At 34.9% G+C, this 22,108-nt stretch overlaps 1 protein-coding gene across 1 annotated transcript in view; it reads right to left on the bottom strand.

Annotated features, from left to right (window-relative positions):
- The window catches only part of LRPPRC (leucine rich pentatricopeptide repeat containing), an 87,876-nt gene that overhangs the window by 40,285 nt on the left and 25,483 nt on the right, over positions 1-22,108 (bottom strand). The window contains exons 14-23 of the mRNA XM_054629254.2: positions 20,201-20,270; positions 17,044-17,071; positions 14,882-14,939; positions 13,636-13,742; positions 13,345-13,422; positions 12,965-13,018; positions 12,128-12,241; positions 10,788-10,918; positions 9,284-9,369; positions 7,444-7,648 (exon numbers count right to left, since the gene is read on the bottom strand). Coding sequence (XP_054485229.2) covers positions 7,444-7,648; positions 9,284-9,369; positions 10,788-10,918; positions 12,128-12,241; positions 12,965-13,018; positions 13,345-13,422; positions 13,636-13,742; positions 14,882-14,939; positions 17,044-17,071; positions 20,201-20,270 — 931 coding nt within the window. The remainder of the gene's footprint in view (positions 1-7,443; positions 7,649-9,283; positions 9,370-10,787; positions 10,919-12,127; positions 12,242-12,964; positions 13,019-13,344; positions 13,423-13,635; positions 13,743-14,881; positions 14,940-17,043; positions 17,072-20,200; positions 20,271-22,108) is intronic.

The following is a 22,108-nucleotide window of genomic DNA, read 5'->3' as shown; positions in this document are numbered from 1 at the left end:
TTTACTACAAGTAGCCAAAGGTGTGCATGTTCCTCAGCATCAGATGCACTTAAATTTTGAGCAATATTCTTAAGTTATGCTATGACCTATCTTGACAAAACCCAAACTTCATGGAAAATTCACTTAAGTGTTTAGCAGCTTTATTTTCTCATTTGTAAGTAATACCATGTACACTCTATTACCTTTTTGTCTATGCTTAGGCAATTCCAGTTTTTAAGTTCTTCACAATTATTCCACAATATTTTGTTTCAATAGAGATTGATCTGGTGAGATCACCAGAGTTAAGATAACCACAGCTCATTAGATTGCTTTACACTGGTTTTAAACCTTAACAGAGTGCCTGTAAATCATCTGTTGATGTCCACTCCATCACAATGGAAGGGCTATAGCATTATTACATTCTATATGAAAATCAGAATACAACAGGTATTTTCTACTTTAAAAAATACAATTTTTGCAGTTAATCCAACAACGTAGTGTGGTACCTAAATGTGTTTTATGCTGGCCTATCCACGTCAGACATGGCACTAGTGTGAATCAATGTAATGGTAAGTGTACAAGATGGCATTAAATGCATTTTGTCAGGAGCCTTTGAGCAGCAAGTAGAAGTAACATAGAGAATATTTCCATTTTTGGTACCTCAATCCTTCAATGAATTTTCCCCTATGTACAAACTATTAACACCTTCAGAAATATAATAATTAAAATGCAAAACTGGAAAGTCATAAAAACAATCACAGTAACAACAAATACAAAATAACCTTCAATACTGTGGAACTAACTGTACTTAATCATCTGCTGCAGACCTTTTTTTCAAAGGATTACAACCCAGTCTTGAAACAAAACCAAACAAAACAAAGCAAAAACACCAGAAACAACCAAGGACAACCACAGAAACACTGGTAAAACAATAGGTCAAATTATTCTTTGAAGGGTAAGGTTTAAGCAGAAACAAACCAAGACCACACACACAAAATGTAAGTAGCCAGGCAGTCAGTGAGACTGCATTTTAGATTCCAAGAGCCTGATTTGATACGGGTGATATAAGTTACCAAATGAAAAAAAAATTTAAAAATCACTTAACAACAGCAACTGAAATGCTGACTTGAAATAATGATTTAACATTCCCGAAGCTACATTCCCAAGCATGATGAAAATGTTCTTTTTCACCAACAAAACCTTAACAAATCAAGACATTACTGTTAAAACAAGCCCAATTCAGATGTCCTCTCCTCACATTGCATTTCTTGTGCAGCACAGATTTTGCTTTTTCAAAGAATAACTAACTAAACTACTATGTACTACTATCATTATCTAGGCTAATATTTTTTTAAAATTTAACAGTAAAACACAGAGGAAGAATTAATTTTATTCAGTAATACTGGCATTCTTTAAAAGAACCTAAGATGATGGATTTCTACCTTATCCCCCTTACTGAGCCCTGTTTACAGTGCATCTTCTGGCACCCCATGGAGTCATTTGAATTTTTGTCATTTGGGGTGAAGACTAAATTACAGGTTAATTTCAAAACTGCAAGTAGATGTTGCAGGCTAGATTACTGTCATAAAAGCGAAATACTATGGTAGTTACCATAGTCAGATATAAAGATTTATATAATCAGTATTTTTCTCCTGCTTTAGATGCAAGTTCAGTTAACATCTAGAAAAAAAACAGTTTTACAGAAAACTACTCAATTTCTAAGGAGGCACAACAACATTTATACATTCAAATTAAAGTTTTCAGTGATAAATCTAGCTTTTCAGACTGATGCTCAAACAGCTATAGTACTGTCTCGGCTGTATTCCTAAAGGATTAAAGTGACTGTTTTTAGGTCAAAGCTATCAATAAATGAATGAATAATTGCAATGTCATTCAAGCAGTAGCATTAACAGTTTTCTAGTCTCTACATGTATACTTCTGAAGGCATTAATACTGCACATGCAGAGAAAAAAAGTCAGCAAAGACCTGAGACAAAAATAAATTGAAATATTGTACTTGTTACTGGGACTTACTGCTCAAAGGGGCTGAGTAAGTTTGTGTTTAAGGACTACCATATCTTACACACTGATGTATTGTTATAACTGTTTTTAATGTACTTAAATCAGATATATTTGTTCAGTTGCATTTAATCAACCAACCAATCATCCACAGTTCACCAGAGAATGGGGTTTATAGAACATATAAATACTAAAACTGGCAAAGACAAATATAAAACAATAAAACATAGAGTACCACTACTACAAAGAAAAAATTATCAAGCTTATGCCTGTACTTGAGCTCCTATGATTTAGCAATCTGCAGTATTTTTTAACCATCACAAACCGCAGTTAATTCCAAGTAAGTACCAGCAGCAACTTTTGTAAGCAGTTTTTACAGTCCTTTTAGAAAATGAAAAAGAAGGAACTCACTGTAGGCTTCAAATTTCAAGCAGACATAACATTTTAATGTGTTTCTTGAAACAATTATAATAAAAAGAGCTGCACAAAAGAGAATTTCTACATTTAAGAAAATGCTATTTAGACATGATGATTTTAAACTAACAAACAGCTGTACATTTGAAAGTATTTGGGAGTCTTTCTGTAAGAAGTTATGCATGTCAAACACCCTTTTATCTTCCAAAAGGATACTTACTACTTTAAGACATTAAAAGCCTGGTCTAAAATTACTATTTCATTAATATGGTTCTAGTCAAAAAGGGAAAAAAAAGCCCATATATTCACAGTCATGTTGGAAAAAACATATTTCCAGCATCAGTTTGGAATAAACAGCATTTAAAGTGTGAACACAGACGATCCATGCTTCATTTTGAGTTGGCCAGATACTACAGCTTTAAGTCACTCACAAATATTATCTGTTCAAGACTAAGACCTGTTCCACTTAAAGATTAGGTGTATTTTTCTGGCACTTTGAAACTTGCTCTTCTAAAAAAGAAGATACACTCTAATTTTTGAATGACAGAAGAAGCCTCAGCCACAAGTACATTCTGCTTGGCCTTTATGCAGCTCCAGCAGAGTCCTATTTTGGCATTATTATCCAGCTGAAGCTCAGGTTAAGACACCAAGGTTTTTATTGTAGTTTTCTGTTTAGAATGGCTACCCAAGGTATTATGGGTCCAATCTTCCAAAATATTTATGGGGGCAATTTTCATCACACAAAGCTATCTGAAGAGCCAAAATTACTCAGGAAGTGGAAGGTTTGCAGGATACACTGTGGCAGGACTGGCTATAGCATTCCCTGATATTTCAGCCCCCCCTTCTCTTTCAACAAGCCACTCCTCTCTTGCTTAAAGAATGTAGCACTAAATCTAACCCTTTTACTTGTAATAAACAACTTTCCCAACCAGAGAGTCTGCCTGATAAAAATAAGACTCCAAATATTGATTTTAATTGGAATGAAGTGCTGCAACATTATGCATAAAGCTTTAGTGAAGTGGCAATTTACCTAAGGGGTTTACTGATTGAAAAGCTCTCAAACCTGAAATCACTAGAGAGGTAAAAAGAAAAAAGGGACTCTCTGGAGTGGGGGTGGAGGGTAGCCTGGTAAAACAAATCCCTCTCTACAAATCTGAAGCAGATGTTAGTGTAGAGTGAAGTCAATTCAGCAAGGTACAATCGGCTTTACAAAAATTATTCTGTAAAAAGAGAACAGGCTCTTGAAAGAGCTAAATGTGTTTCTGTTCATTTGCTGTACTAAGGAATCTTCAAGGAGACTGGTGTTGCAATTACAACTAATCCTCCCCAAAAAATTAACTGTGTTGAAGGCTTTGTAATTTCCCTAGGTACAATTTAGCTGTCACTTACTTTAAAATTTACTCAAACATGCGTTCGGAACAGCACTAACTTCACATGTCAAGTGCTTTCCAGCCAATTGAGTCTAAACTGGAAGTCGGTGTTAAACAACTGAATGATTAGACAAGATAGCTCATTTCCCTGCTCTTTTGTTCAGAATAAAATGCCACATTTACATTATCAGACTCAACAGGATTTTCTGACAGAGGGAGAAAAAACCCTAGTGAACACTGTCCATAGCAAGCACATGAAGCCTGTCATTTACCAATCATCCTTCAAAAAGCAATAGCCATGAATGTAACTTAATTACGACCCAATGATCCTTGACGAAAAATCATCTTATCACTGTCCTGTCCCCATAGGGCAAATGAGACACTTTTGTCCTTTGGCACTGATGATGCTAAATTCCTAATTGCAATAATGGAGTAAGAGAGCCAAACATCCCTAATTTCATTGCAACACATAAGGAGTTTTAATACAATATTTGAAATAAGGCTGCTAAAAAATTGGGAAAAAACCTCTCCCCAGTAGAGACATGTGTCCCCCACTAAAAATACCACTTAATTTACAAAGATGCCTGTTTTTACGAGTGCATATAAAAGTCAAATAACTTGTAAGTGCTGCAGAGTGATCTCAAAAAGAATCACAGGTGATTTTAACTCCGTGAAAACAACAGAAGGAAATTTGTCAAGGCACTGCATTCATGCTCTGTCTACTACATAAGAAACTAATCAAAATGGGTTTATACGAGATTAATGACAAATGAGCACACAATGCTCTACTGGACAACGCTGTATTAAAATACACTCACCATTTTTAAAGAAAAACAATCCAACTATAGCCTTTTTATCATTAAAGATACAGATATCAACAGCCTGTGTTCCCTGACTTAAAACTACAAAATAATCTACTCATATGGTCTGTAACATAATGCTTTCATAGTTTACCTGCAAATTTTCTTCCCTCTGCTTATGAGCACTTCTTATAACAAGAATTAGTAAATTTCAAACCTGAAGATTTTTTATTTTTTGTTTCTTTTCTCAAAGGTGAGTTTGTAGAGAACTTAAGCCAAACCCACAATCCTTAAAAATCTTAATAATTTTTACATGATGTAGGTATCAGAAGTTTTTCTAATTATCAGCAAGTGGAAAAATCAGTTCAAAAGTAAGACATATTTTAAGACAAAGTACAAGTTCTTTATAAACCTGAAGATTTTTCTCACACAATCCAAGGAAGGTTTATGACATTATATGACAGACCAAGAGCATATGGACTGTCTCAATTTTTAAAGTGATTTTCCCATCTTGAGAAGCTGTTCAAGGTCATAAATAAAAATCAGAAAATTTAATGCAGGGGGATAGTTCCATTACTCAGTGTCAGAAAAACTGTAAAGTAAGCATAGGTTCTTTCTCTAGTTACTTCAGTTAAATACTTCACAGAATATTAAAGGCAAAATGTCCATTCTACTAGAATGCTGGCTTTTGTAAAGTTATGCTGTCCACCACCAACATTTTTTTTCTTTTCCATGCTCTGTTAAAAACTTTTAACTTGCACTAGGACTTAATAAGAACTTAAGAATATTCAGGATTGGAAGAAAAGGGTGGATGAAAACATTTTATACCTGTAATTGTTGAAGTCTTCAAAACTGAATCACAGATTCCTTTACAAGCAATTAAAAAGTTTGAAATAAACTAAGAAAACAAAACACTAGTATAATCACTACTGTGGAACATTTTAAAATACCCCAGAGTTTATTTCAGAGTCATGCTGATGACCTGCAGCTAAATGACAACATTTCAGCATGACACCTGAGCTGTAGGATGGCAAACAATAAGCACTATTACTGAAAGAAATGACTAACACTTATTTCAGTCACTCATAACTTTCAAAATACTCTTAGCATATCTAAGAAAAACAAACAAACCTCAAACCACAACACCTCCCCCTTGCCAAAAAAACAAACACCCCAGTAAAAATGCAGTTATTCCTACTAAGCAAATATGCAGGAAAAAAACCTTTCTAATTCTGTCTACCATCAGAGAAGATGCAGTCTCTCCATTAGCATACCTTCCTTTTTATTTATATATATGAATTATATTGGCGCCTCTACAGTTGAGGACCAATGACTTCAAGCCATACAATTCCCAAGTCTGGAACTACTTTCTCCCTCATAATCTAGTCTCATCAAAAGTTCCTTTATTAATAAAAAAATACCTCCAACTTTTTATAAAGTTTTCCCAAAAACTTATAATTCAAAAAAACCCAGTGGAATCAAAATAAAATAATACACATGACTGTCCCCCTCTTCATCTGCACATGATCACACCTTTATCTACACCATCATACACTACATCTCAAGTGAAAAGAGCTGAAGTAGCACCAGGTACAACTTGCATGTCAATGTGCATAAAGCAATTATGCAAAATGCAGCTGCTCTTATGCACACTGCAAAGCATATCAGATATTTTTCCGACACATTAGTTACATATGATTGCAGTTAAATTACTTTCATAAACATCTGCCTGGCTTGTGATGCAACCAAGGCAGAGTCACTGACTGAGAAGATGTACACTATATTCTTAACTGTTGACCACTTATTAAAACACTATTTTTAAAAGAGAATGTGCACACATCTACCAAGAGTTAGCTCTTACTCAAGAATTTCCAATACAGAAATATTATACAGACCTTGCATACCCAGAATAGCTACAAGAACTAAAAGCCCCTACATGGCTGAAAAATCATTTATTTCATCGATATTATATTTATGCCAATAACATTTTGTTTACATGAACCAAATCTCAAGAAATTGATTCATAAACTCTAGCTACAAGTGTCAAAAATCCAGGAACTACAGAAGGGACACACAAAAGAATAAAAGGATTGTGCATATGGTAAAGGAAAAGCAACTCTTGCCTTAATTTTAAAAGGAAATTATTATAAAATTCATATGCATGTTAATTCAAATATCCTACATGTCATAATGAAAACTTATGCAAAGGAATAATTCACATGGAATTAAAGAAACTTCCCAACAGAATGCCTGTACAAAATTCCTTTTCCCTAATAAATGGTACCATAAGTATATATTGGCAAAATCCTTCAAACATAACAGATCAGACAGTATTTGCTTTGAATTTTAAATTCAAAAACACAGCAGCCTACTGGCAATGATATCAAATTATTTGAATTACATGAATTAAAAATACTTCAGTATTCAACAACCGCCCTGCAACTCACCTGAGATATACTGGAAGGCACAGCAAAATAATGCTGTTTTGATGTGAAAACATGTTCCACTTAACCACAAGAGCTGAGACTGCACCTATCATGCTCTCAATAGCTATCTTGTCAAACAGACTTTAGAACAAACTAATTCATAAGCATATTCCAACATATAGCCACTTCATCTCTGATGTGCCCGTAAAACACAGCTGCTGTTCCCAGAGATCATGACACGATGTCTAGCTGATGAAAAGAGACTTAGCTAAATGAAGAAAACATATTTGTTCATTACTGCTCTAAGATCACTTCAGTAATTGCACGTGCGTGAGCACTTCCAGACACGTATGCGCAGCTGTGAATTGCGTACACAGGTCACAGAACACATATAAATATCATAACTTGGTTCATCTGAAGCCCAAGCATAGCTTACTTTTCAAGGTGAACTGTAATCAGAGGGGCATGAAGGGCAGCAGTTTGCACCAAGCCCAGGTTTGCGATGGTGTCATGTAATCGATTCACTGTTTCAACTTCACCTCGCCTGGCAGCGGCATTAAGAATGCGGAGAAAAGATGCAACTGTTCTGCCTGAGATAGGAACATCCTTCTCTTTCATCTCCGTTAGAATGTTAATAGCATCTACAATGAAACAACACAAAAGACCCTTAGGTAATTTCATGTAGGGAAAACAAACTGCTATTAAAACAGCATTTCAAACCCAGCAGGAATGTAAATTCTGGTGTATAATGCCGATTTCAAGTTAATTACTACTTGCATTTCTAAACGAGACTACAATTATAAATCCACAATAGCATGGTTTTATCATTTTCCTGCAACTTTGACTACAAATTATAGATAGGAACTGTGTGCCCACTCTGCACCACATAACCCTGTACAGCCTGCCCTATAGCTGCAAGATTCTACTAAATGGATGCTTTTATCGTTCAATGCTAACATCTGCTAAATCACTCCATTGTTTCTTCAGCAGATGGCTTGTCACGAGGCCAGATAATAAAGATATGTTTACACTGTATATACAGCCAGACTAATGGTCTGATACCGATAGGGCCTGTTTGCTGTGTCGATACTAATTAGCCAAGGAGAGCCAATGAAAGCTTTCTAACAGGCTGCATGTTAAAACATTAGGTTCATTAAGCTTCATTAGTAAGGCGGAAACAAACATTTTTGTATATGGAATAAGTGCATTTTTATAATGTTCTTAATTACTGCATAGACAGAATGTTTTGACCACTTTACATTTGGCTACATTTCTGAATTATTTTATTTTCTGAGGAACATTTATAGTCTTAAAAGCAAGCTCATATTTTCAAACTGCTTAATGTAGAGGTGGACATGATCTGATTTATTATGATTTGGACAACATCAGCTTTGTTTATTATTTTTCTAACAGTAAGCTTAATAAAAGGCCAAGACAAATTTCAAAGGAAGATCTTACATGAAAAAAACTGTATTAGCTTTTTTGTTTCATTTTACAGTGTTTTAAATAAAACCATTACATTTTGTGTCTAGGCTCAGACCATGTTTTATAGTGTTAGTTTAGTTGTTACTCTACAAAATCACAGAATTCAATACTCAGAATTGTCTTTTAAAGCTAATGACGGTCTAGAGTTATTTTTAAAGATCAATCAAACCACGTAAGCCACAGAATTATATTAGAGTAAATTTCAAAAATCAAAGAGCTAACAGCTTAATGCAAACATCTAGAAATATGAAATACACAGTTTGTAGAACACTCATTAAAAAGCCAAAATTTCCACGCAGTTTACAGATTGAATATAAAATCCAATAGCAAACACAAAAAAGAATAGTAACAGAAAAATATATACTTTATGAAAAGTTAAATTTTTTTGCAGTACTTGGCTCTTATGAGAGGGTTATGTTTATAGGTTTTATGTTCAGCCTTCAGACCTTCTTAAGCAAAAACAAAGCCATTAGTCTAGGCACATACGCAATTTGTGCCATAAGTCATGATCTTCAAACTCAATCCAAACAGCAATGCTAATAAAAACTAGCTGCAGAAATGCAAAAAGCACTGAGCTGTGCAAATGTAAATGACAAGCTTGCCAATCCATTAAAACTAATGGCCTGCACTGTCCAAGCATCTCTGGTTGAATTCACATGCAAATTTGTATGCAAAATGTTCAAGCACTTTTCAGGACATGATATACCATTAATATCAAGTCACATTTTTATTCTCGAGGCAAGATACCTTTATTATATAGCAGAAACACACAATGAAAGCAAATGGATTACCTTCCAGTCTACCATGCTTTTCTAAGACTTCTATCAGTGCTACGTACTTTCCACTGTCAAGAGCAACAGGTGAATTCTTAGGGAAGCTGAAAATTAAAGCATTAAGAATTTGATCAACAGAGGCTGACATTTCATAGCTTCTGCTTAAAGATTTATTTTTAAAAGTGCATAACACAGCCACAGCACTAAGAGCTAAAAATGATGGTGAGTCTTAAGGGAAAAATCTGATAGAATTGAAAAGATGCATCATTAGAACATGATTTAAAAATATGATCCACACACTTTCCCACCCTCAAAAGCCAAAGGTTATGTTTCTGAGAAAGGCAGATAATTAAATCATCTGACTCTAAAATAGGGTCTTTTTCAGAAGCCAGGGAAGAAAACAGTGCAGATGACTGGGACAGGGCTATATTCTTTTCAACAGAGAGATTGAAACTATTTGCCTAAGTTAATAGCCACTATTTTAAAGTTTCTTCCATGCATTGTTTTTCTCTGGAAGTACTAAAAGTTAATTCCTTCACCACTGTTTCTTTGTATAACAATCCAAAGAGACACTTTTTGCAATATGAGGCTACGCTTGAGGCAGATCAGTAAAAATGTTTTACTGCAGTGAAACTCCAGCAGAAGACTGAATTTCACTTCCTGCAAACTCACACTGGGGACTATGAGAGAGCAGAACTGCAGTCAAAGCCAATACACAGCCCTTACTTGTAGTGGCAAAATTCTTTATATTCACAGCTCAATCATTTCACATAATTTCTAACACTAGCAAGGTGTAATGAGCGCCTGGCTGCCAACCTGCTGTAAAACCTAAGCAAGTACTTTGTGGGTGTATGTGAGAGAGAGACCCTGAAAGTCACACATAACTTGTTTTCAATTCACTACAGCACCAGACCAAAAGGAGCCCTTTGAGGGGAAAAAAGAAAGGGACAAATAAAAGGATCATCTGTAAGAATTTGCTCCGGGCTAAGTCATGCATGGCATGTTTTAGCTGGGAGCTAACTTTTACTGCCAAGTTTCAAAGAACTGAATATAAAAATTTAAAATCGAATGCTTGTTGACAGTCTTAAAGTAACACTACTCAAACACTGCTATTCTAAAAACAATATAGGTGTTCCACACTCTAAACACATTCTAGGCGCTTTATAACACACAATACAGGTGCCCATCTTTAACTGTAAATTAAGTCAAAATTCAATTTAGACACTACGCCCATTTAAAATAAAAATAAAGCATCTTATGTAGCAATCTGCCTTTTTCCAAATAAAAAAAAAAAAAAATGAAATTACTGACCACAAAAAGTAGGTGCTTCTAATGTTCAATTACACAAAGCAAATTTTTTTGTTTCCAAAAACCACACCCATGACTGTTTTAAATGCACATACATTGTTGGGGAAAACTAATTAAAAATGGATGAGGGGGTTAATACTCAACCTACTTAATTCAACAAGGTCTGTGTATCAGCATAAATCTCTGTGACATGTTTCAGTGCCGGTGTACTTACACTTTTTCTTTCAGGTTCATTGCCTCTTCTACATTATCATGTCGACAGCACAAATTTATTAAGGCTGCATAGCCACCGACAACCATGTCCGGTTCGTATTTGGCTTTCACTTCAAGGGCTTTTTGCATATTCTAAAAAAGGAACAAAGCAAAGATGTGAACGAGAGGAAAAGTCAATCTGACATTATGAATCTTATACATTCAGTGTGCAGTTATATGACTGCTTTAGTGCTTTTAGTAGTGTAGGATCACATACAAAAACACAGTGCTGTAATGCTTTAGGAAATTTTAAGAGTGAAAGCTGTTTTGCAAACATTATTTTTGTAGAACACCTTTTACATTAATTTGAGAGTAGACTCCTAAATAAAATTTCTTGCTTTGCATTTATATTTCTTGCATTTTTTAATGTAAGAGACATGGGTTTTTTTCATCCCAATAATCATGAACATGATTAACCCATATTCTAAAAGTTCTTATTTATTTGGAATTCATAACCATTTTCACCTGGTACACTGCCAAACACATAACAAAACTACTTTCTAAAGAATAAGAAACTACTTATTAATTCCATAGAAAGCTTATTTTTCTGTAAATTCTTATTCATATATTTGACCACTCTGAACTTGCAATGGTGTTTGCATCTAGGCTTATTTCATATGCAAAATTGTAGAGATACACAGCCGAGATACTCAACTCTTTCTAAATTGTGTTTGTAGCAGCAGAGAATATTGTGCTATCACCTGCACAACTGTTACTGTTCCTATAGATCCAGCTTTATAGGCAGGATCACACTGAACAAGAAACCGAACAAAAGTGTGGTGATACCCCACAAATTACAGACACACACTAAATGAATGTAAACTACAGCTGGACGCCTGCCGAATGAAGGCAAGAGACCCTTTATCTCAGAAGAGCTTTCCTCCTGCAGGAAAATGGAATTTCAATCCCTGCATTAACAACCTAGTAATATTTGAATTGCAAATGACTAGTGCATGTATCAGTTGCTTGACAATCTAGATATAAGAGACCGGAGCCATGGCTTGAAAGGACATTTGGCATGTATGATAAACCTATCACAGCTGTTACTATCATTCACTTTGCAGATTATTGTAAACAAACTTCAGCAACCCCAAAACATGCCATTCAAGGTGTTGCTGAAATTAGTTAACCTTTTGATTTAATTGCTTTTTGCACTTATGTTTGATTTATAAGCATCAAACCATGAAACCTGAAGCACTGCACTTGTCTTTGCTTAACTGTGTCTTTCCATAACACAGTCATTTATGTCCCTTTAAAAATATAGCTATGTGTTTCCAATTATCTCTGCATTGCTTAAGATACCTCTTCTTCACAAAGAGCATGTATGAGTTGTTTCAAGACATCTGTAATAGGCTGGTTTTCAGCTTTTCGCTTTTCTAGTTTCTTCTCCAAAGCAGACACGTCAGATTTAGCACTCTAAATGGAGGTAACAGAAAGAATGTCAATTGTGAAAACACCCTTCCCTGAGCAACTTGTCGGATCACTTTAATAAAAGACAGACAAAATAATCCTTTTCTTTCATACTCGAAGAAATTTTTTTAATCATTTAAGGTGCTTTTATCTGTTTAAATAGTACCTACTAATTGAAGACTTGAGTCAGAATACAGTAAAAAAAACAAAACCCCAATATTAAGTCACATATCTACAAAGGTCAACATTACTATTTCTCTCGCACTCAGTTCTTTGTGTTCAGGGAAGTAGGGAATACAAGCCTGTTTCTTTTTCCATCTCCACTTTGCTCAGATCAGAAATGTAAAGACTTGACACTCGACCATTAGAAGCAGTATGGATTTATATGGTTCCTGCCACTCAAGTGGATCACTGTAATTTACAAGCATGAATTAAGCCTCACACCACTACTGTTAACTAACTAGAACTTTCAAAAAAATATCTACCAGGCAGGGAAACTGAGGCATGAGACCTCAGCCAACTCCAAGGTCAAGTATCAGGTCTGTATGAAAATCTGGATAGCCTTTACTCCTACTCTGGAAAGTAACCTCTGAACTTCAAATGGTAGATTTAAATAACGTTAATATACTTCCATGACCTGAAAGCCAGTGATTACACTTCATCTAAACCCTATATCCAAACAGTATTATTACAGTAAGAACAAGCACATCTATCTGTGAATTTACTTACTTCTGGAATGTTGTCTGTAGATGGGGATGGTTTATGACACAGTAACCTTACATCCTGAAATTCAGTAAGACAAAAAATATCACTGATCTCCCCCTAAGTTCAATCTCTAAGTAAGCATATCATACTCAAAAGGTTCAAGGTAATTATATAATAGCAATGCTAAAAAAAGCTGTGTTCTGCAGCTTTATTACACTGACTTGAAACAGCACTTATTAAATGTATCCCTTTCACATTAGAAATGAAACCAGCTACAACAGTGAAAAATCACAGAAAGGTTAAAAGGCCCACATATAATCACTGCATGAAGATATTTATTTTGCAAAGGAGAATACATTCAGAGATTTTTTTAGATTCAAAGTAATTGCTATAGAACCACAGACCTTAATTAATTCAGGAACTTGAGAGGAGTCCAGCAGTCTGCAAATGCCGCTGTAGTGGCTGGTAGGGATAACTATATTCTGTATCAAGAGGTGGGGAAAAAAATTATATGAGTTTTGAAACAGAACCAAACTGAAATTTGTCTAACAGAAATTATCTCAGACGTAATTCAAGTCTCCAGCTCTTGCATGTCATTGAGAAGTGGTCTGGTTGTACTTAAAAGCAGCAATTTCAAACCTAATAGATACATGTCAGGCAGGACAGGCATTATGTAGCAAAAAATGAAATGGTACCATCTTCTTCAGCTGATGGAAGTATTGTCTCAAACGCTCCTCCTTGGCCTGTACCTCTGAGTCACTCATGCTGTCAATCAAGTGATAAAGAAAATAGCCAACAGCTTCTGTGGAAAAAAACAAGAGAAAGCATTCCACTAAAATTACCGAGACTGTCATGTTATCAAGATTAATTTATAAGAAATCATTTTGGTGTGAGATGTCACCCTGATGAGAGGCTCTGAAATGGCAACAATGATCACTGAGGCATAGAGATTATGTGGTTTGGGAGCACATATCTAACTGGTGAGTGAAAGGAATATTAATTATTTTCAGACCTAGTGACAGCTTTTCAGTACAGAATCTTACTTCAATCTATTTTTTTCCACTACCGTGTGACAGAAGTAGTACTGCCCAAGGCCTTCCCCCCCTTTCCTGCCTGCTACCCCAAATAGTTGCCACAAATATTTTGTCATTGCTCAAAAGAAAAAACAGATTTCTAACACTTTGCATATTTATTCTGTACATTTTACCCATTATATTCCATTACCAAGCTACATTAAGTATTGTAATATTAATATAAAATCATACAAAAATATTTTAACCATTCAAGCAAGTAACACTGAAGAAACTGCCTATTAGCCAATGAAAATTAAGATGAACAGATTTCATCAAATTATGCTAAGTTTCTTATCTATGCAGTGCAAAAACATGTGGGGCTCTGTAGCTCTTCCCAGAACAGGAAGAGTATCAAGTACTGCCTTCTCAAAGGTTAGCCATCCCCATACCTCCTTGCCTCTCTAGCTCTGAAAGGAAGGGGAAAAAACAAACCTTTTTTAAAAAAACACATTAAACTAAAAAGTATACTTATATAGTATACTTTCAAGCTAGAATATTTGGGCTATTAAGTACCATTTTACCTCACAAAATCAGTACCTTTACTACTACATGTAAAAGTAGGTTTAAAAACTGCTTTTTTTTAAGTATTTAAGCAGTGATACTGTATTCCTTCTCCATTTTGATCTATAAACTTAGAAAAAGAAATCATTATCAGTAGATTTGTTTATCATTCTAAAAAGAAAAAAATATCTTGTGGATCTCACAGAATACGCTCTGATTAATCGAATCAGGATTTTACCCAACATGTTTTCAAATTTCACTTTCAAAAAGAAGCAATCAGTGTTTACTGTTGTAATCCCTCAAACCCATCATTACATAGAAGAAGGGATTTGTGGATAAGTTACAATCATAGAAATTGAAACTCTACCAGTTGGTCCTGGAGGCGTCAGGCAATAACGTTCATCCTTGTACAACACTTCTGTTATCTGGTGAGACAGAATAATCGTACATTGCAGCCAAAAGCAGCAAGCAAGGACAAATAGTATCTGAAATTGAATTCTCAAAATAATAAAGCATCTCTCTGTTAAAGTATTATTCTTTACCACATCATAGTCATTCCCTAAGAAACACAAAGGGGTTTTTTTGGTAAATAATAGGGTTTTCTTGAAAAAATATTGCAACTGAAATGCTTTCTGAGGTATAGCATTAAGACAGGGAACACTAGTATTCTGTTTATATATCTTAGGAACTCAGCTATCCTAAGACACTGCTTAATGTGTGTCACTCCTGAAGATGCTACAATTATCTTCCAATTTATCGAAAGGCTGAAATTGTCCTAAAAAGCTTCTTATTTTTTATATCTGAAAGAAGCAAATACAAAAAAAATTATAAAGGAACAACATTTAGCATGCTCTGGTAGAGTTAAGGTAACTAGTATAGCTAGTTGTAAATAAGTGCAATTTTGAATGACAGAACATGTGTTCATAAAAATTAATTACCACTATATTTAGCACTCGTTTGATCCATCACGCAAACCAAAGAAATATATAGATTTTACCTCCTCTGAAAGAAAAGAAGCATTTACCCAAAAGCCCCCCACATTTTACCTACAAATACTTTAACTCAAACAACATCACTTTAAAAATCATTTGACTCTTCTTAAGGAAATAAAATAATTTTTATTAATTAAATCTTCAGTTAAAAACTGAAATTGTGCTTCAAGAATTTTTGTTTTATCTCCCATGATTCTAGAATGCAATCTCAAAGAAGTCAGAAAGAGATGCATTCTCACTGCCAAAGTGCTGTGTTTTAAGTAATGACAAAAGGAACCCTCACCTTCAATTGCTGATGAGAATGGATAAATAAGGACAGAAAATACCAAATGTGCACCTGAATATCTTATCTATTACTTTTCTGCCAACATCATGGACACTGTTCACAGTGAAAATACAGCCTTTTTCTGCCCCTTTCCCCTCATCTTCCTATGACAAATCAATACACACTGCAATAAAATCCAAAGAAGTCATAACAGTTCTTCTGAATCAAATATCAGAATACTAAAAGCAATGAATTACAGAAAAAAATGTGTAATATTACTTGTTTCTAAGTGTATATTTACTTCCCAAGTTAGCATTTCTTATTTTAGAAGTTCAATGAATGTATTTACTCTTAAACTTAGTGAAGACAACAAAATTTATTTCTCTTCCATTGTGATGAAGAATGAAATTAACTCTAGATATTACTTCACATGCAGACCACTATTACTTCAGCTCTCAGTCCTTCAAAATTATTTTCATAATGGGACCAATAAGAGATCTCCTTTTTTCTTCTCCTGCTCTCCCTTTTTTTTTTAATGCAAAAAAGGAAGGCAAGAGGCAGCAGACAAAAATATCCTCTCACCAGAATCATCACATAGCAATAAAAGGTAATAAAATGTAAAAAAAATCCTGAACTGATTTTACGCAAATCATCAATCAGAGACTTTCCAAATCTCAAGTTCCATTTCATTCCAAGATTTCTTTGTGAAATCTAAAATGTACTTTTATTAATCAGCAGTTACAGTCCTGAGGTATAACAATAAAAACCACAGTGCATCCCTTCCCAAATTCTGAAACCACATCCAAAGCAGTATCTGTGCCAACATCTCCCCTGTTCTAGCACTGTGTAAAATAAACAACCAAGTTATATTGCAGTGTCTTTCTAATGTAGCCCTAACGCAGAGTCGGGCAAGATGATCAGCAATTTCCCTTGGAGTTCATCCAGGGAATTTTTTTTAATCTGGCTTTAAGTGATATAACAGAAACTCTGAAAAACTAAGTCTGCCTTACTATTTTGGTAGCACCAGTGTGAGGACAGGCAGAAAGTTTAAGGAGGACAAGTGAATTGATGCCTGATGGCACAACCAATTCCACTTAACTGTCTGATTTGAAAACTCAGTTTGATACACTTGTCCAATCTGCCACTGACAGAAGTCTTGCTCAAATTACCTGGTCTACCATTTTCAGTCTCAGAATTCAGATTTACAATAATGCACCGTAAACATGCAATGCCTAAAGAATCTTGATTTTATTTAGTTTTATCTCCACTTACCTTGCTCCATAGATGTACATCATCTGAGCTGAAGAGGGCAGCAAAGGATAACAAAAGCAACAAAATGATTTTACTCTTGCAGCTTTCTTTAAAACAACACAGAACATTAACACTGAAGATCTTATTTAGATGAAATTAAAATACAATAATTGCCACATACTGTTTAAACCAATTTTGTACAGAATAACTTTAGGGCTATTTACTATACTCAATATGCTCATAATTTCTGCTAAAAAATTTAAAACAATCCAACATTCCAAATAGATCACTTATCTAGACTAGAAAGTGTTTTAGTTTTGGTCTTAGTTCAATTTTTTAACATATCCTAATTGTATTTTTTTTTGTTTTATACTTCTCTATTTAGCATTTCAAGAAAATAAGCTTCACTTAAGCTGCACATTACATAGAAAGCACTTGATACATGGAATTTGCTAGGAAAAAAAATCTAACTCTCCTGTGCATTAGACCTTTTATACACCACGATAACTACAGGCAGCTATTAATGCATTTATTCTATGCAAAAAAAGAAAGTAATCAAATCTCTTAAGGTATAATGGTCATTATAGTGAGAGAAACACATAATATTTTAAAAAGTAGAAAACAAAACATAGAGTTTCTCCCCTTGTAGATTGAAACAGAACTTGAAGAAGAACATTCTCTGTACATCATAAGGTTACAACCAAAAATCATGTCAACCAGTTCAGCAAAGTATTAAACCCCTGACATCTTAATGTAAACCAGTTGTCTCAACTATTAAAAACCTGACATTTTCCTATAATTCATAGAACTTCAAAATTCTCATTAGAAGCTACAAGTTTTCAAGAATTGTAACTTTTGGAAAACTATAAAACAGCATTAAAATAGGCACGGATAAGAAAACAAAATCTTATTACATGATTTTATCTTCCTGTAATTCTCATTAGAGGAAAGTAAGATGTCAGTCTGAACAGATGCACAAAAACTTGAATGCATTCACAGAAATTTAGGATTTTATTTAGGAAGTTCAAGCCTATGAAACATTTGTTCCTTCTGTGCAACTGCCACTTGTATTTGAAAATGAGACAAATGCAGGTCCACACAGAGGGAAAAGAAAATGCCATCTGTGAGGTTAGTTAAGCTTTGTTGGGTGAACTCACTCCACCACTGACAGCATGACAATGAACTGCAGATATCAAATGCATCAATTTCCTAAAGTACTTGACTCTGAAATAGTAATGGTACATCAGGCAAATAGAATGGGAATACTTTGAAGCAGTTACTAGAAAAGAGCAGTTTCAACAGAAATCCATAAACTAGTCTGCCACAGACATTGTTTACACGTCCCTGGCATCCCTACCCTGTACTTTTGCACTCCAATCCTGAACTTTGTTCGTTTGAACACACAACACCTGCATTTAGCCATAAAATTTTGCTGTGGTCTTTACAAAACTTACAAATATTCTTTCTTCTCTCCTATCATACCCTCTAGTTTCATGCTTAGGCTGTTATAGCCATTAAAGTTTAAAACAGAAAAGGCAACATGAGTGGGTATGCTCTCAGAAATAATGTAAGGGTAAAATCTGAGCACAGGTGACCTTGAACACAGTGTCTGAAACCAGACAGCAAGAAAGGCAAACAAAAGAAAAACATAAAATAGATAAACAAAACTTATGACACACTTAAGAGTGGCAATGAAAGCTGAAGTAAAAAGTGAAAAAAAACACCACCACCCCACCCCCCCCAAAAGAAAAATCACATCAGAAGACCCCTAACCTTAATTTCTATCAGAATTCTGAGCTTTTAGTCCAGATGTCCAATAACTGATGTAATCGCAACAGCAGGAATTGTTCCCACTATGAGGAAAGTAACTGTTTCACTTGAGAAGACTGTAATATTTAGCAAATAGTTTGCTAGCAAGATGATGACATTTTAAAGACACTTTAAATCACATTCTGCACACCTGCACAGTTTCCCCGTGGCAGGGATATTTCAGCCTAGTGTTGGTTGTGGGTGGTAAACATTGCCATGGATTGCTTTCTAGTGAAAATCCTAGTTCAGCTGGATATTTATCTATACTTATAGAGAGAAAATGTGTTTAGAAAATCTGTTACTTTAATTAATACATCTGAAACAGATGATTCTGGGGCTGACTATTAAAAGAATAGCAATATACTCCTACTGGATCTAAAATATTATTTCACTTATCCCTTGGATGCCAACGCCAGCTAGGGCCTAGTTAAGAAGCCAAATTTCAACACTGGTTTGCTTTTTCTCCTCCTTTTCCTATGATACAACAGGACCAGCTTGATAGAATATGCAATTTACTAGGAAATTATTTTGGCCATATTCACCTGTTACGTTTTACTAATATCCAACCAAAACCAGTTCTACTTCACACTCATTACAAAATTCCAAGAAATAACAAAAATCAACCTTCAAACCCTGGTCCTGAGTAATATTAGGTGATTTCTCTTGTTCCCTGTAGTGTAGGCATGCTGAAAAAACCCCTATCATTCCCAGTCCTAAACATGTGACTGGGGCAAGCAGTGCATGATAGAAGTGCTTGCTAATTCACAGCTGCTTGCAGAAGCTTAAGACAATCTTGCAAATACACAAGGAACCTTCCTTGCAGAACAGGACCATATGACTGGGAACACAAAGTCCTGGCAATGTAGCTCAGAACCAGGTGTTACATGTCAGTGTTCAGGTGCCATATTAACCCAGAGGGCACAGAAAGTTAGCACATGTAGCAGAATAAGCCAGGCTCCTACTGGTATTTCATCTTCATCAAGCACCCTTTTACTTTACTGGTTAATAGTGACAATCTTTAGGGAAATTTTACAGTAGGACAGCTGTTTATTAAAAAAAAGTGAATAAAGATAAACCCCCAAATGTTTACTACCTTAAGTTTATATAAGGGCACATAGCGCAGAACAAAGAATAATGAAATTCTTTTTCATCTAATACACATAATGTTTCAAGTGTATGGTCATACATAGCAGAGGCAAGGAAAATGAGGAAAGCAGGGAGGAACAGCAGCATCTCCTACTACACCTGGAATGCTACTTTTAAAACATGGAGCAGGGGACAAAAGACTAGACAGACATGTTCAACAAGACAAAAAAGAGAGGGGACTTTGTGGCACAAGAAAAAGAAAGTATTCATATAACAACCTTACCTTTTAAAACCCATAAAGAGGCTGTTTCTAAACAGACGATTATCTATAGCAGGTGTGTTTGCTGAAGACACTGGAAATTAAAGAAATGTTTCTCAATAGTCATTGTCACAAAATCCCAGAACTGCAACAACTGAGCAGATCATGTAAATAAACCATCACTTGAAAAGCTATTTTCATAGTTTACTAAATGCTGACAAACATTTATAAACCAAGATGTAAAATGTCCAAGTGTTTGAAACAGTCTTGTTTTTATCAGCTCTACATCTGATCCATTTCAAAAGCAATCAAATATTCAGAGTCAGAAGTTTCCCCTCTACATTGACTTCAATGTCAATAGTTAATAAATTAACTTTTTATAATTATTAGTAATTGTATAAAGCATCTTTCTAAAGAAAGTACAAGACCAATTCCAAAAAGCCAGACAAACCTCAAACAATACTAATCAAGAAAACCTGAGATACTAGTGCTGGAACAAAAAAAATCCACTGAAGGCAAATGTTTTGCTAATTGTTTCAGACTGAACACCTGCCTTAAAATAGGTTTTAAATTTTTGCCTTATATTTTTAAAATAATAATAAAAATAAAATTATAAAAATCCAAGCAAAAATCAATGGCACTACACTTTTTTAAGTGTTTGCTTCCACAAGTATAAATTCCCTGATAAGAAAGAAAAAGTAGTTCCATGTAAAGTGCTATCTACTGAATTAAATTAAATCTAAGGGGAGAAAAAAGAGAAAATATACAGTTCTATCTGTTGTTATAGACAATAGTATTTGAACACAAAGGAAACTGCAAAATCACTTAAAATTAGATGTCTCTGAGAGGTAATTTACGATTCATGCCCTCATCTTTACATCATTTCTTGACTAAATATTCCATAGCTTTCTACCTTCTTCCTGTAGAATTGCTGTCTCTCACTCCAGCACCGCAGACCAGCAAAGAAAAAAATGCAGTAGTGGGTGCATTTATGTCCTGTATGAAGTTATCATCATCTCACTTCAGCACCACAATGGAATTAACTGCTGTAAAAACCTGATTGCACAAGGCCCTTTCAGCAAGGGCTGCAATATGGTAGAAGATAACCAAAATAAAAACACCAGCTCTAAAGGAACCTGGGAAGTCAAAGACAAGAACACGCTAAGAGCACTTCCTTAGTCTACCTCTAGCTTTAAATGCTGGAACATTACTTTTTCTTTGAAAACCTCAGGTAAAGTTGGTTTTGAGACACCCTCAATACAAATTCTCCTCCAGCAGTATATTAAACTTTTTGCTCATAAAAAAACCAGCAGAAAAGCATCTTAGTATGCTCAGCTGCTGCTGACAATCGGCAACCTGGTTTCCTTAGCAACAAACAAGTCTGAGAAAATCAAGGGGCTGACAATGAAGTGGAATGGAACGGCATGATAAAGGGAAAAAGCGGCTCTCATGTACACTGCCTTATGTGCCCAGATTCCTCAGCTGATGCTTTGGAGTTTTCATCTTGTCAGTAGCACAAATCTATACATTATAAGGCATGAGAAGCTGAATCAATACACCTAGATAGCAGCCAGCATTAATAACCAACCTTTGCCTCCTCTGACTATACTGATGAGACAATCTCAAACTATTTTCCATACTGCATCTATTTTTCCCTCTTTGTAATACTGCAAAAGGAGACAAGTCAAAAAGAAAAAAAAAATCAGCTGTTTAATATCTGTGCCTTATCATCACATAGGTGCTAATTAGATTTACTAGCATTCATTTCAGCTTGGTAAACTATTTAGGGAGTAGCTTCCTTTAAAGCTCAAGTTCAAAGAAATTTGATATGTCTCCATGAATTATTAACCCCGGTCTTTGTAAACAGAAATACCACTAAAAGATTTAAATTCAACTCACAGACAATGGCTAAATAATATACTAAGTGATACT

Source organism: Agelaius phoeniceus, chromosome 3 (assembly GCF_051311805.1).
Source record: "Agelaius phoeniceus isolate bAgePho1 chromosome 3, bAgePho1.hap1, whole genome shotgun sequence".
Lineage (NCBI taxonomy): Eukaryota > Metazoa > Chordata > Aves > Passeriformes > Icteridae > Agelaius > Agelaius phoeniceus.
The sequence above is the reverse complement of the archived record's forward strand: the minus strand, read 5'-3'. Positions and strand labels throughout refer to the sequence as shown.